At 35.9% G+C, this 14,743-nt stretch overlaps 1 protein-coding gene across 2 annotated transcripts in view; it reads left to right on the forward strand.

The window, feature by feature from the left end:
- Nucleotides 1-4,501: 4,501 nt before the first annotated feature.
- The window catches only part of ASPH (aspartate beta-hydroxylase), a 132,013-nt gene continuing 121,771 nt past the window's right edge, over nt 4,502-14,743 (forward strand). The window contains exons 1-4 of one of the 2 annotated variants that reach the window (XM_015567421.1): nt 4,502-4,650; nt 6,214-6,258; nt 8,127-8,195; nt 12,556-12,768. In XM_015567421.1, coding sequence (XP_015422907.1) covers nt 4,572-4,650; nt 6,214-6,258; nt 8,127-8,195; nt 12,556-12,768 — 406 coding nt within the window. In that variant the 5' untranslated portion in view covers nt 4,502-4,571. The remainder of the gene's footprint in view (nt 4,651-6,213; nt 6,259-8,126; nt 8,196-12,555; nt 12,769-14,743) is intronic. The other variant, XM_015567422.1, reaches the window with a different exon arrangement.

Here is a 14,743-nt window from a genome sequence, read left to right on the forward strand (position 1 = left end):
GGACTTTTTTATTATGCTTTTTATTTCAGTTTAATTGGGGAGAAACTGATCTGCCCTTTGGGACTATGCACGTCATATTTACAGAGTGACTTATCAGGAGAGTATTATTTGTGATCAATTAAAAGTCCCCTCAAAAAAGATGTCTTAGGATAAATGGTTGGAATGGGTCTCAGGAAAGATCCCTTTCTATAACTTACTGTTTTGTTCCTTTATGGAATTCATAATAACAGTCATAAGATTAATAATAATAGAGTAAAACCTCAATTATTAGACATTATAAAGGAATGGATAAAGCATTGCTACTAATTTCAGGTTCTAAGCAACATTAAATCTTTCAAAGTGATAAATATGTTTAATAAAAATATGTTGAATGAAAATCTAAGATTTATTGTACATTTCTTGCATTCTTAAACAGTTTAAGATGTTTTAATGAAAAAATCAATATGAAGGGCATTTTACCTTGTACTAAAGATTATTTTAAGACTGTTCAAGGTTTGCCTACAAGCATCAATCATAAGTGGCCTCCTGCCACTGTTCCTTCAAGCTCCCGGTCCACTCTTGCTGCTATTATCATGCCTTTTATAGGCCTTCCCTCCTTGGGACCTTCTTGCTTTAACTCATTTGGGTAGGGTTGTCTTTAGTTCTGTGCCATGAGTTAGTAGGACACTTGATTGAAGTTGTGAGGATCATGTTTAAAACAAATGTAAATAGACTTTAGGTTAAGGCATGTTCTTTAAGGTTTGGCTTTCTTTTTTTTTTTTTTTAATATTTTATTAATTTTTTACAGAGAGGAAGGGAGAGAGATAGAAAGTCAGAAACATCGATGAGAGAGAAACATCGATCAGCTGCCTCCTGCACATCTCCTACTGGGGATGTGCCTGCAACCCAGGTACATGCCCTTGACCGGAATCGAACCTGGGACCTTTCAGTCCGCAGGCCGACGCTCTATCCACTGAGCCAAACCGGTTTCGGCAAGGTTTGGCTTTCTTGCTTCTCCCCCTCCCAATGCCTTCTGGTGCATGCATTTATGTAATTAATTTTGAAAACATTTTCCATATAGTTGGTGTTGCAGGCCAGACATTTGGATGAATATTACTGAATGAACTTGGACAAATGATATTTTCCTTTTGAAAATCTCAGAACCTTTCCTCCTCCATTTCTGCTTCAGGAAAGAGATAGAAATGGAGAAAGAATTGAACTTTGAAATCTAATTATTTTGTTTTGTTAGCTATTTTATTATAAGCTTATTTTAAATATTATAACCTTTTTTTGAGGGTGCTATCTTTTAAAAATATTTATTAAATTTTTTAAAATTAAAGTATAGTAGACATACAATACTATCTGAGTTTCAGGAGCATGCCACAGTTATTCAACATTTATATAGCTTACAAAGTGGTCACCACAATAAATCTAGTAGCCATCTGTCACTGTACAAGGTTATTATACTACTGACTATATTATTTATGCTGAATATTACATCCCTGGGACTCACTAGTATGTATTTATAACTGGAAATTTAAACCTCTATTTTTCTTCACCTTTTTTACCAATCATCCCACCTCCCTCCTCTCTATAAATAGCATCATATTGAGCGTACTTTTATCTAGGTACACATTTTAAAAACTCAATTATTGAGTAAAAATTGTATCATATCTGACACATAGGATGAATAAATATGTTAACTGAATGAAAAAAAGGATGAACTGTATCTGTTCAGCCTTATTGTTTTCTAGTTAATTAGTAACAACAAAGACACTGGCGACATTACAAAATGTCCAAGGGGAGATAAGACAAGCACCCAGTTTTCCTGCAATTTTTGCACTCGTTTTAAACAAAAATTTAAATTTGGTTCTTAGGGGCAATAAGTAGTTAAGGGAAGAACATTCTTAGTCATCATAATTCTCTTACAGTCTATTATAGTTCCATATTTGGGAGTAAATGAATATTCTGAGATGCATTATTGTTATTTTAGTGACTATTCTATGCAAATGGGTATGTGTGCATATATGTGTGTGTTACGTAGAAGTAAGGGCTTTTATACAGTATTCAAAGTCTTCCTGTGCGCACACAACACTGCTCCTCTGTCTGTGGTGCTCCTCCGCGCCACGAAGCTACTCACTTTCTCCCTTTTTAAAAAATTTAGTGGCGCCTTATTTTATGTTGTTCTTATCGTTTCTATGCTTAAGACACATAAAAATATTTCAAAATCATCATTTCCCCACCATTGTAGAAATTTTCACCCAGTGCCCCCCCTCCAAGGGTGATTGATGTTCAGGGAGTGCAAGTGAACCTGTTTTAAGTGGATTTAATATGCAACTTTGTGATCTGTACCCAGCAAGTATTTTTAATGTACAAATTATATGGGATATATATATATATATATATCTCCAGTTTTTAGGAGACTTTTAATAGATCATGTTAGAAAGAAGTTAGATGGCCTTAGATTTTTTATGTACGTATACTTCTGTGGATTCACCACATGATTATTTATAAATCTGACCCTTTTTGATGGGTCTGTTAATATTTAAAGAACATTAGGAAAGAAAATTGAGTTTTTCTTTAAGAATGTAATTTATCTTATTTGGTCATCATTCTTATATACTTAACTGTAGAGAAAGATGCATATGTTTGAGTGTGTACACACACATGCATACATATACTTTCTCTCAGATTGACTTAGCCTGTATGGCGCCTTTTGAAAAGTTGATCAATCGATTAGTTTAAAAAATGTGCATATCTTTTCAACAGGAAGAATTTCAGTTTCTTTTTTCTTCCAGAAGAATTGGCAGTGACTTCTTGATTTGAGCCACTGGAAAACTACTCCCAGTATTTTGTCATGAGCACTGGGGTTCGGTGTCAGAAAGCAGGTTCTAGATTAGAACTTGTCAAGTTTTTGGAAATCGTGTGACTCGTCCACTCAGCGTGGATCAAGGCACTCAGGACCAATGAAGTTGGCGTTTATTCCTAGCTCTACTTCACCTGTGCTGGTGACCTTGGGTGAATCGTTTCATCTTTTCTCAATAACACAGAGATCCTTACTCCTGTCCTTGTGGGGGACAGTTGGTAGAGTTTGGGCGTGTTTTTTGTCATAATCACTAGGAGTTACTTCCTTTTGGACCGGCAGACACTAGGGATGCCATCTGCTCTGCAGCGTGAGAAACAGCCGCACGGGATGAAGGCTGGTCCAGTGTACACATCAGGAATGCTCGCTAGAGCAGCGGTTCTCAACCTGTGGGTCGCGACCTCTTTGAGGGTCGAATGACCCTTTCACGGGGGTCGCCTAAGACCATCGGAAAACACACATATAATTACATACTGTTTTTGTGATTAATCACTATGCTTTAATTAGGTTCAATTTGTAACAATGAAATTGGGGGCCACCACAACATGAGGAACTGTATTAAAGGGTCGCGGCATTAGGAAGGCTGAGAACCACTGCTCTAGAGAGACACTGACGAGACCATGGCGAGACCCCATGCAGCCGTGCACGGGGAAGCACCTGGAAGAGCTGACACCTGCTCACAAGGAGATGGTGTCCCACTGTCTACCTGGTTGATAAACTTCTCCTTTGCTCACAGGGCATTTTAGGACAGGACCTATCCTTTTAATGTCATTATCAACATTTACATAACATTTACTGTATGTATTCTTTTCAAAGAGAAACTTGAATATTGTGTGGTCTTCCCTTTTGAGGACGGTTCTAACTGTTTTCTATTAATATCACTGGAGTGTCATCATTTTTGTTTATTTTTGGCTGTAAGAAGAATATTTCCGGGAGGATAAAAGGTATATTAAACATGTCAAATGTGACAGATGACATTTTTGGCGGACGGCAGTTTACAAACCTGTTTCCTGCATTGAGACCAGTTGTGAATGAGCCCCTTCCTGTTTCCGAAGGTCCCAGGGTCTCGGAAGGAGGAGGGCTGGATTGTACTGCTTTGCTCCTCTTCTTCCCTGATCTTGGTTCCTGTCAATTGTTTCCTTCCTCCTTCTGTCCTTCTTTGGCTAAGAATGGAGAGTGGTTCAGGGGGTAGATATTTCCTGTGACAGTTGCCAGAGTTTTTAAGATCGTACAGAAATTAAAGGGGCCGAAGAGGCTTTGGTACATTTCTCTATGATTTCATTAAATTGTCGATAATGCTCTGAGTTTTGAAGGAGGTAATATTTAGGTAGTTTGGATAAAAATCTTGGAAGGAATATACATATCATATGATACTTTATTTCTTAAAAATTATTAATCCATTAGTAGTTTATTTCTTTCATTACTTAGAAGCTGGGGCTTGATGTACGTGGTGTTGAGTCTAAACGGACTCTTTCGTTTCCAAAATCTGTATTTTGTGTAACATGTTTTGAGAATTTAAGTTGAAACTAGTTTTGAAATGAAATTAGTATGAAATTGTCAGTACTAAGAAATTACTGGAGACATAACTCAGTGAAAAGAGGTGTTTGATTAAGTGTTTTCTTACATAATGACATGCACATCATTTCATTCTTAAACAGACACAAAGCACGGAGGACACAAGAATGGAAGGAAAGGAGTGCTTTCCGGAAGCTCATTCTTCACTTGGTTTATGGTCATCGCACTGCTGGGGGTCTGGACATCCGTCGCTGTCATCTGGTTTGAACTTGTTGATTATGAGGAAGTTTTAGGTAAGAATTTTTATATCATTTCTTATGTGAATTTGTCAGCGTGTAAATGACATCCCTGAGTAATTGTAAAGATTTACCAGCTTCTTTTTCTGATGTTAATTTCTGTAGCCTTTCGGTTGTTCTCAGTAGACAAAAGGATGTTATCAGGGTTACCTTGGAAACTAGCTTTTCAGCTTTTGTGAACATGATCCATAGTTTTAAAAAAAGGCTTTAGATCGTACATATATCACATAGGAAAGTCTTATCCAACAGTAGTTACTCTCACTACAAGCAGTGCTCTATAATTTCTATTCTATTTTATATATAAAATTCAGTATATTATGAATTTTAAAAATACTGGTACGAGCCACTGAATTTACTTAAGGATCCATTAATGGATCATAAACATATAATTCAAAAGACCTTCCCTTAGAGAGAGCATTTGTCATTGTTGTGGAAGTGTGTGAGTGTGTGTACGCATGAGTGTGTGGGTGCGTGCAGCTATGGCCATTGTGCTGTTTTGAGGAAGTTGCCGTGTTTCTGATAGTTGTCCTTCCTTCCCCTCCTTTTTCTGCCTCGCCCCCCCCCCCCCCCCCCCCCCCCTCCTATAGCCTTTCCTTTGCTTTTCCGTTTCTTCGCCCCATAATGACTGCAGTTTTTCATGATTGTTTGCATTAATGATTCTTTGTCATTTTGGAGTTCATACTTTTTTTTTTTAACCTCACAAAGTCTTTTTATTAAACTTCAGATGAAATTCATGTAACAACATTCAATATCATAAATATTGAAAATCAACAGTTCACTGACTTTTAGTATATTCATCATTTTGTGCTATCCTCATCATTATCGATTTCCAGAATAATTCCATCACCCCTCCCCCCAAACACCCGATTCCCCACGCCTTTCTCTCCTAGCAAATGCCAATACACTGTCTGTGTGTGGAGGGTTGCCTATTCTGGACAGCTCATATAAATGGAATCATACCGTATGTGGCTTTCTGTGTCTGCCTTTTGCACTTGGCATAATGTCCTCAAGGTTTGATACTCCATTTTTATGGCTGAATAATATTCCATTGTATGGATACACCACATCTTGCTTTCCCATTCATCAGTGATGGACAGTAGAACTGTTTCCACTTTCTGACTGTTTTGAATAAATGTCCTTCCTCTTTAAATGCTCAGGGAAAGATGTGGACCCTGTCATTGAACAAAATCCACACTTGTCTGCATGCACAGTGTTGTGTGGAAAATCCCCTCCCTTGCCTCGACCCTCTTGTACTGCTTTACTTATTAGATTATAGCCATTTTTCTGGGGGCATAAAGGCAAAGAATAACCAAACATTCTTACATGTAATCTGCCTTTCATTGAAGCAATTTCTGGATAAATTGATGGACTAACAGGAAGTATTTTAGTGTACAGACAACGTTCTGTGTAATCTGTGCTTTTGTTGACTTCAGAAAACAAAGTATTCCGAACTATAAGCATATGTTGCTAGAGGAGGGGAAGTCTGTTACAAAAGAAGAGATTGCAGATATTTGTACAATGAGCACAAGTAACAATTTCTGTGTTTTTACATGCATGCAGCCAAAGCAAAGGACTTCCGTTATAACTTATCAGAGGTGCTTCAAGGTAGGCTATTGGAGATGCATTTTCAGTCCACTTGTGTTGGTCTCTAAAATCGCATCCTTATTCTGTTAGTTCAGTTATCACCTGCATCAGAGAATGTAAGTGGTGCTGGGGCTGACCAGCAGACCCTGAATGACAGATGAATGGATTACTTTGACACATTTGCTGTGAAAGAGAGGGCTAAGGGACTGCCTGGCTAAAGGAACCACACAGCCTTGATTGCCTGCCGCGTTAGGGTTTTATTGTAGCAGCAGTATGAGTTAAAGCTTATCTTTAAGACATAAGCAGTAGGGTAAATTATCTTGGGAGGGCACATGTGTTTGTAGTGTCCTTTAAGCAAGGACATCCAAAGATTTAAGCATAAGGATTCCAGTAAACACCCGGGGGGTCTCCATGTGCACAGACTTGTTTGGAAAAGTCAAGGAATAATAATTAGGTGCACCGCTTTCGACACTCCTAAGCCTCCCCTAAGTTGGAATTCCGATACACAGGGCAGACGGCCTTCGGCACACCTCCCGTTTCTCAGAATGTCCTTCTTACAAACTTTCCAACCAAGTCTCATGTGCTCCCCAACAAAGGGCCAATTTCTCTTTTTAAGGTCGTTAGAAATTAAAATATTTTTCAGTTTCTAATGTTTGAGCTCTGTGCTATATGTAGCCTCGACCTGCAGATCAGTGCTTTTCATTTTCTTAGCTTATAGAATTCATAGCTCTCCTTTATTATACTTGTCATTTGTAATATGTGTGCTGTCTAAACCAGACTTTTACATAGCAAGCTTACTATTTTCCTGAGTAGAACAAGGGACTCTGGGAGGGTAAAGATTGGCCATAGCTGCCCTACTCCAAAAGTTCTGCCTGTGCTTATGCTATGCTTTAATCTACTTTTTATTAAAGAAGTGGTAACCGTGCTGCCCACTGCTTTTTTAGTGTTCATGCTGTATTTGAGAATGTTGTTTAAAATATTGTTGTACATTATTATATCTTTTCATAACCACTGTCCAGTGGTGAGTTATCAATCATGTTGATTGTAGGATGTTTTTTAAAGAATTAAATGTATTTGACCCATATTTGAAATGGTAATTAGGTATAACAGTGCTCCTAGATGATAAAGCTTTATTAAAGTCTTAAAATGCATATTTATTGTTCTTGATGAGGAGAAGGCTCTGGTAGTATTGTCTTCTCAGATTTTCTGTTTTAAGCTTTTTTTTTTCTTAGTGCTAATTAAATTTTTAAGTAGGATAACGGTAAGGTTTCTTTGTGATTTCAGGGAGCCAGTTTTACATGCTTTATTTTCAGAGGTCTTTTTAAAGAAGATTGATTCATGATATTTCTGTTGTAAGTGATTATAGTAAAATATAAAAGTAATTGTCCTCTTATTTTGAGTACTTATACTCGATGTGAATTACATTTAATTTGTATTTGAGGCTTGGTGTTTGTTCCTTTTGTTTTGAAAATTGATGATGGAAGTTCATCATTTGGGAACATTAAATTTCATGTGATTGCTAGAAATGGATCAATATTTATTCCTTATGTATGTTGAAATCTTTACCTAAAATACTTGTAGCAGTCTAATTTGTAAAAATTCTGAAATGATTACATCAGGGTATTATTGTGAAACCTTTAAGGAAAAGATGATCTCAGTTACATGTTGTAGATTTGTTAGGCAAACATTTCCTGACTCTCTAAGTGAATTGCCCATCATTTTTAGATAAGATGTTAATTTAGAACTGCTTTTCAGGATTAAAAGAGCAAAGAATTGCATTGATTGGTAACATTATTGGTTGATGTGCAGGACTACAATAGTGGTGATATTACCTTATTAAGATTGTTTTTCCTTTTGTTCCCATACCCATTTTTCTTCCCCTCTTGTAGGAAAACTAGGAGTCTATGATGCTGATGGTGATGGAGATTTTGATGTGGAAGATGCCAAAGTTTTATTAGGCAAGTAGACATTTACTTTTCGTTAGTGCTGGTAAAATACTGGGAAGAAAAGAATACTTTTGCCTTTATGATATCTATGTCAATTGTGTACATTTTATGGAAGATATTTTCCCACGTAAATCATATATTTCACTATTGCTGAAAGGTTAAAAGGCTTAATTATTTTTTCATGGACTCACATTTTTATTTACTTTTATAAATGGTTAGCGTATAGCTCTTACAGATATACTTTAATAAGTATAATAACTTGATATTTTTTTTCAGGTTTAAAACATTTTATATTCTGAACTTACCATATATATATAATGTGTTAGTCTGTTTTCAAATATGATAATTACAGCATTTTTTAGCACCATTTGACATAATCCACTCCCATTTGCAAATATAAACTTTTAAAGATTACATAAATTCATTTTGAAATAAAAACATAATAGTAAACAGCTTAAAATGTGCTGTGCATATTTTAAAAAAATGATCTAGTGATTTTTGGCCAGGTTTCATTATTTTGGAAGTCTTGAGGCCTGCTTTTTCTATCACCAGAATTACCTGTCTTTATCATAGACATGTTCCTCTAATAGATAAATAAGTGATATTCTCTCATTTGTTTTGAAATGCTGTTTTATTAGAAAGAATGGAACTGGTTTAATATGCAAATTGTCTATAATCTGGCCTGGGAAGTATATATATTAAGCTGCATCATTTCCTTTCCTTAGACCCAAATTTATATGTTTCATGGGCATGAAAAAAATGGGAGGATACCACATCTATAACTAGTGAAACTGTTTTCAGTAGATTTATCTTAACCTTCCTATAAAACAGTAAGTTCTAAATATGAAAAAAAGGGTTCAGTTGTGATTACATGTAATATAACTTCTTAATTTTACTTTACATTTTATTATTGCTCAGTGGGAATTATGTTTGCTACTTAACAGTGGAAGCTCCCATCTATGAAATTTCTTTTCCTGTCTTAACCTTAATGAAATCTTCTATGTAAAGCCATCCTTACACAGTTCAATTTGAGTTTATATAAATATAGTGAGTCTCAGAAGACTCTGATCCTTGGTATGCTAAATAAATAAAGTTATGTGGCATTTAACATGTCAGAATAATGCTGAGTTGCTTGCCTATAAATGTTATTACTCCATTTTATTACTTTACTTTAATGGATCCTGAATAGTGAAGCTTTTTAATTTTAAAAATAACTTCATGTGGGCCAAGGTGCCTTATTTTTAGAAATATTCTCATCTATATATTATTGGTTCTTTTGGCTTTAAATGAGCTATCTGGTCTATCAGATAGGAAGTGTCAGCTATTAGAATTAAATATGTTATTTTTCTATAAAACACACTGATTTACAAAGCAAACTTACATTAATAACTTGATTTTTAGTGTTATATTTAGACTGCAAGGTTTTTAAGCAACCACTAATAAGTTAATGAATTGTTAATGAACATTGTCATTTGCAGATGGACAGACATATATGATATGGGCAAATCATAACTTGTGTGTGTGTTGTTGTTTTTTAACAAGAATTATATATTCGGAGGTGGAACCAAATTTGGTGAATCTCAGTTCATTGGTAATCACACTACTGAGTGCACAAAGGTGCAGATAAACGATTTTGCCCTAGAGGTGTACTAATTTGCAGTTGGCTTGTAGCTTCAGGAAAGATAAACAGATCATAGGCAAGCTCTTTGGCTCACTTATGTCCTGTGACCTTATTGCTATGGTGTTTGAATTCTCTGTATGAAATGCAGCCTTGACCAGAATTAAATTTTATGACTAAAGTTCTTTCTTAGTGTGTGAGGTTATTATAGTTTAGTTGTGCCTCTCTGACTGGCAGGTGGTGGTTGCAAAGAAAGAACCTGGTGAAATTCTGGGGGTACAGAGCCATTTAATTGGATCTGTATGCTTAGGGAGAAGTTATGAGGGTAGCAAATGCAGTGAGCATAGACCTCAAGAAAAGTCCAACTTCCTGAGAGCATTCTCATTGGAGAGCAGCTCACGGTTAAGGGCTCCGGCTTAAGGCAGAGGGTGTCCAAGGGGATGGACAGAAGTAGGAAGTTGGAGATTAGGGAAGAGCTTGGCATGGCAGTGGTAGTAATAACTGAGATCGTTGAACTTTAATAGTTTTGGCATTTATTTCATACGTATTTCTGTATTCTTAAATCTGCAAATATCTAAATCTTATCAATTGGAGATAGGTTTTGGTTTTTCTTGTTAAGTATAAAGAAACTGAAATATGTGTGAGTAAATCAAGATCAATAGCCATCGTTCATTTTATTATTTCATTGGTTCTGGCCATGCCCCTTCCTACTTTGAAAATATTCTACGCCTGCTCTAGTTTACACAGTTTCCTACTTTCGTGATCAAAATTTTCTAAAATAAAGTATCCTTGATTTTGGTTTGGATAATTGAAAACTACATTGTTAGAAAAGTATTCTATGAGAACTCGTTTTCCAAATAAAATTGATAACAAATTGGTCCAAGGATTAAAAGATAAGAGTAACTATTCTGAGAGTAATCCCACTGAAGGATTACGTCAGTGGCCTTCTGCCCTGTGACTGGTGCCTAGCTGGTACCCTATCGGGTGTGGTTGGAGAACTGAAGGAAGCCTTGGTGGACATGTATAGACTGGAAGGGGTGCATGAGTGAGCTGAAGAGAGGAAAGAACTGGACAGTGCCCACGTGAAGGCATTCACACCTGCTCTTTGGTTCGGGCCTGCTCTTAAAGGTGAAGGAATTGTATACCCAGAATTTTTTCTTTTTCTCTTCCGCTGAATACTGTTGTCTTAAGAATCATGGGAAAGTTGCATAGTTGGATAAGATAGTTTTGTTTAAATACCTTTGCATATTTGTTAGACAGTTTAGCCTATCATAGTGAAGGACAGTTAAGTTTTATAGTTTATGTGTGATACTTAGAAGTACTTATGTTGGAAAATAGAGGAAAAAATGTTTATTGTAAACACATAGCTATGGTGTTTTAAGGAAAGAAGAAGAAGCAATGTTAATCCCACAGAGACTTGGGTGGGAATACAGATCGCCTCTGTTCATAGCCCTTGTCAACTGTTAAATTCAGTGAAAAACATTCTAGTTTGGTCGAAAGTAAACACCAACTGCAGTGTGTGGTCCACTCCCTGAATGCACGAAGAATGGCATGATGTAGTTCTTCTATGGGTTAAAGTGGGGGAAATTCACGCTAATATTTATATTAATTATCTTATTATTTATTATCCCTTACTTGCCAATCTTGATTTCTGGTAGTTATGCTACATGGAGAAATTCTGTTTGTGGAAGCCTGAAGTACTAAATTAGCTGGTTATAATTTCACCTCTAAAGTCACAGATATTTACATTTTTTTTAACAGCCAGAACCCTCCACTATGTGTGTTTTTTTCCTCTCCTCAAAATTTTAGGCCTTGCTATCTAGAGCTTGGCAATAATGGTAACTTTGGAATAGAGAGGGAGACTTTTTCTACCCAATGCCAGCTTCTTCACAGGCAAAGAAACAAACAAAAACAATAGATGAGTAAAAACAATATTGCTTCGCTTTCTTTCCATCATCAGGTACTGTTTTAGGTCTAAGATTTAAAAACAACAGAATTCTGGGGTCTTTGCAGTAGAAGGTAATTTCTTGGGCTCCTGGGGATAGAACTTTGGAATGTTCTTATTGTGATTAGCTAAGGCCATTGATCAAATTTCATATTGGTAGGCAGAGTGAATTATTATTAATAACTGATTTTTATTATTGGCCACAATTCAAGGACCTTGTGTCAGTAGCCAGAGCATTATAGAACTAACGTATTTTATAGTGTTAAAAATTAAGTTAATTATCTGAGTTTCTCAAGTTAACTCCAATCCCAAAGGGGAAAAGTTTGAGGAAATGAACCTTTCTGTTTTCAATGACTGTTTATGTAAATAAGTAAATGTTTGTATACTCAACTCTCGATAGATAATATCGGGTTGGTAAATGAGCAAATCTGGAGTCTTGCAGTATCTGTCTTTTTACCCTCATACTACTATTATTCACTCTTCCCACTGACAGTAGTCAGTCGATGTTGGCTGCTGCGATTTTATGTTTTTCAGCTCTAGAGTCTCTGAGTAGAGAAAGGCAAGCCTGATTAGGGGCTGGTAGGAATGGTGAGGATTGGTCAAAAAGTGCTTTTCCTTTAGTTCATATGATTGAGAGTTGGTTGTAAGATGTGCATCTTAATCCATTTCTCTTTTTCCAAAATACCTTTTCTGTAACCCTCTGTGAGCATGATGCACGTCCTTTTTGAGATCACTCTTCCGGAGTTTCTTTTTCCACCTAACTGCTCTCCTTGTTTTCTCTCTCTCTCTCCTCCTTTATTCTTATGTAGGCCTGACCAATGATGGCAGTAATGAAAATATTGATTCTCTTGAGGAAGTCGTTAATATTTTAGCAGAGGAAAGTTCAGATTGGTTTTGTAGTTTCCTCTCATTTCTCTATGATATAATGACTCCTTTTGAAATGCTAGAAGAAACACAAGACGAAGAAGGAGAAGAGGAAGAAGGAGAAGAAGAAGAAAGTGAAACCACAAAAGGTGTTGATGGTATGTCACAGAAGGAAGGGGTTCAGGGAAAGACTTGTATCATTTTGAATTTATTTAATCAGTAACGTTGATTCAGGGACTGAAGTTATTGGCTATGAAAACCGGAAGCAGTCTCCTTTTTCTTTCTTTCCTTTGCTCTCCCAGGACTTAATGTGCTGTGGGGCAGCTGCAATCCAACAGTATCAGGCAACCATATCATCTTTTTTTCTCTAGCTAATCCCTTGCTTGGCTTCCCCACTTTAGTGAAGAAACCGGCTTTCCTCATTCTTGTAGTTGTCTACAAAGTGCATTGACAATGAATGATGTTCTTGGTGGTATAATTGGTTTCTGTATTGTTTTGTTTCCACTTATGTATTCACTGAACTAAATTTAGAAACTAGCAAATTGTTTGTGATTAACACTTGATGCTTGTCTTTCTAACATGCTATCAATGAAGATGATTATAATGGACTTGATTATCAGAATATTTCTAGCATGAGTCATAAATAAATGCTTCTCTGTTGATCTTTAACATGACTGATGTGTAAAACGATGGTTCTTAAAAACCCTGATGTTTTCAGTTGTAATTGATCTGGGTTAACTGATTTGTCACATAGGTTAATGCCAACTTCAGTGTAAAATTCTGTATCGATGGTGCTTTTAAAATAATTTGAAAATAACCCCATGTTTTGTCCTGAGGGTAGTTAAATTATATATTCAGATAGTAGTATGTCTGAATATTTCTTGTATGAAAGCAAAATTTATTTTTAATTTCATTTCTAAATATACATCCAGAGAAAGTAATTTGCATATTTTTAAAAGAAGGCATATTACACAAGAAGGAAAATGTGAATATTATCTTAAATAATATTGTACATATTAAAATTCTTCATTTTAAATAAGTCTTTTTCCATTTTTTCCTGTATTACCTTACTAATTGGCTATCAACTTTGGCTTAGGTATAATATGAAGTTTTTTGCTTTTCAAATATTCATTTTCATACTTAATCAAAATTCTTTCAGTAAATGGATTATTCACACACACACACACACACACACACACACACACCCTTTATTTTTTTTCAGAGGGGACTATGACAAACTTAGTGTCTTTGGTAGAAATCATTATTGTAGGCTCCCAAAATGATAGCCTGAACGTGAGTCTCAAATCAGAACACAGGAAGCACAGCAGCCTCCCATCCGCTCACCACTTGCATGTGTCAGGGAACACTGTCAATTAGCTGCTTTTATATTTTCTTTAAAGAAAGCATTATTCTATAGTTACTTTTGTCAAGTTGTATGCTGACAGCGCTCTCCTAAAACTTAAATGGCTATTAAAACTCCGTCTTTCCTAATTCTTCATGGAATATATTTTATTCCATTAATGTTTCTGGCAGTCTAAAGCAAGCGTGTCAAACTCAAAGACTTACACGGGCCAAATAAACACGGCATGCGGCCTGCGGGCCACGAGTTTGACATGCGTGGTGTAAAACTTCTGACTTTGGAATGTTAATATCCAGGAACTAATGAGTGTGATTTAATAATGTCCTTTCTGAAAGTTCATGCAGTGTTTGCCCATACTTAATGGGTCTTCCACTTCGATATGACTGTGAAATATCAAAGTTCATTAGGTTTAAATTCAAAAGCATTCTTTTTTAGGCCTCACTCTTAATGACATCCATGTAGCCAAATGTCTGAGGGTGTATTTTTTTAAAGCAGTCTTATTTCTTAATGCTTCATTACTACTAACTCTGTAAGATGTTTGAACAGTTTATAAACAGTAAATAATTAAATGTGTGTATTTAAAAATATTTGGAATCATTAATTTCTTAGCAGACTTTTTTTTGCATGATACTAACACATATGTACAGAAATTAATTATGCTTTATTTTTGTAAGTGAAAAATAAGAGTGTGAGATCATAATTTGCTGTTTATCTAGTATCCCTTTAATCGGCTCCTTTGAAAGCCTCAGAGGAAGGTAGAATACAGCTAGCTG

This window comes from Myotis davidii, unplaced genomic scaffold, assembly GCF_000327345.1.
Source record: "Myotis davidii unplaced genomic scaffold, ASM32734v1 scaffold1, whole genome shotgun sequence".
In the NCBI taxonomy this organism is placed as follows: domain Eukaryota; kingdom Metazoa; phylum Chordata; class Mammalia; order Chiroptera; family Vespertilionidae; genus Myotis; species Myotis davidii.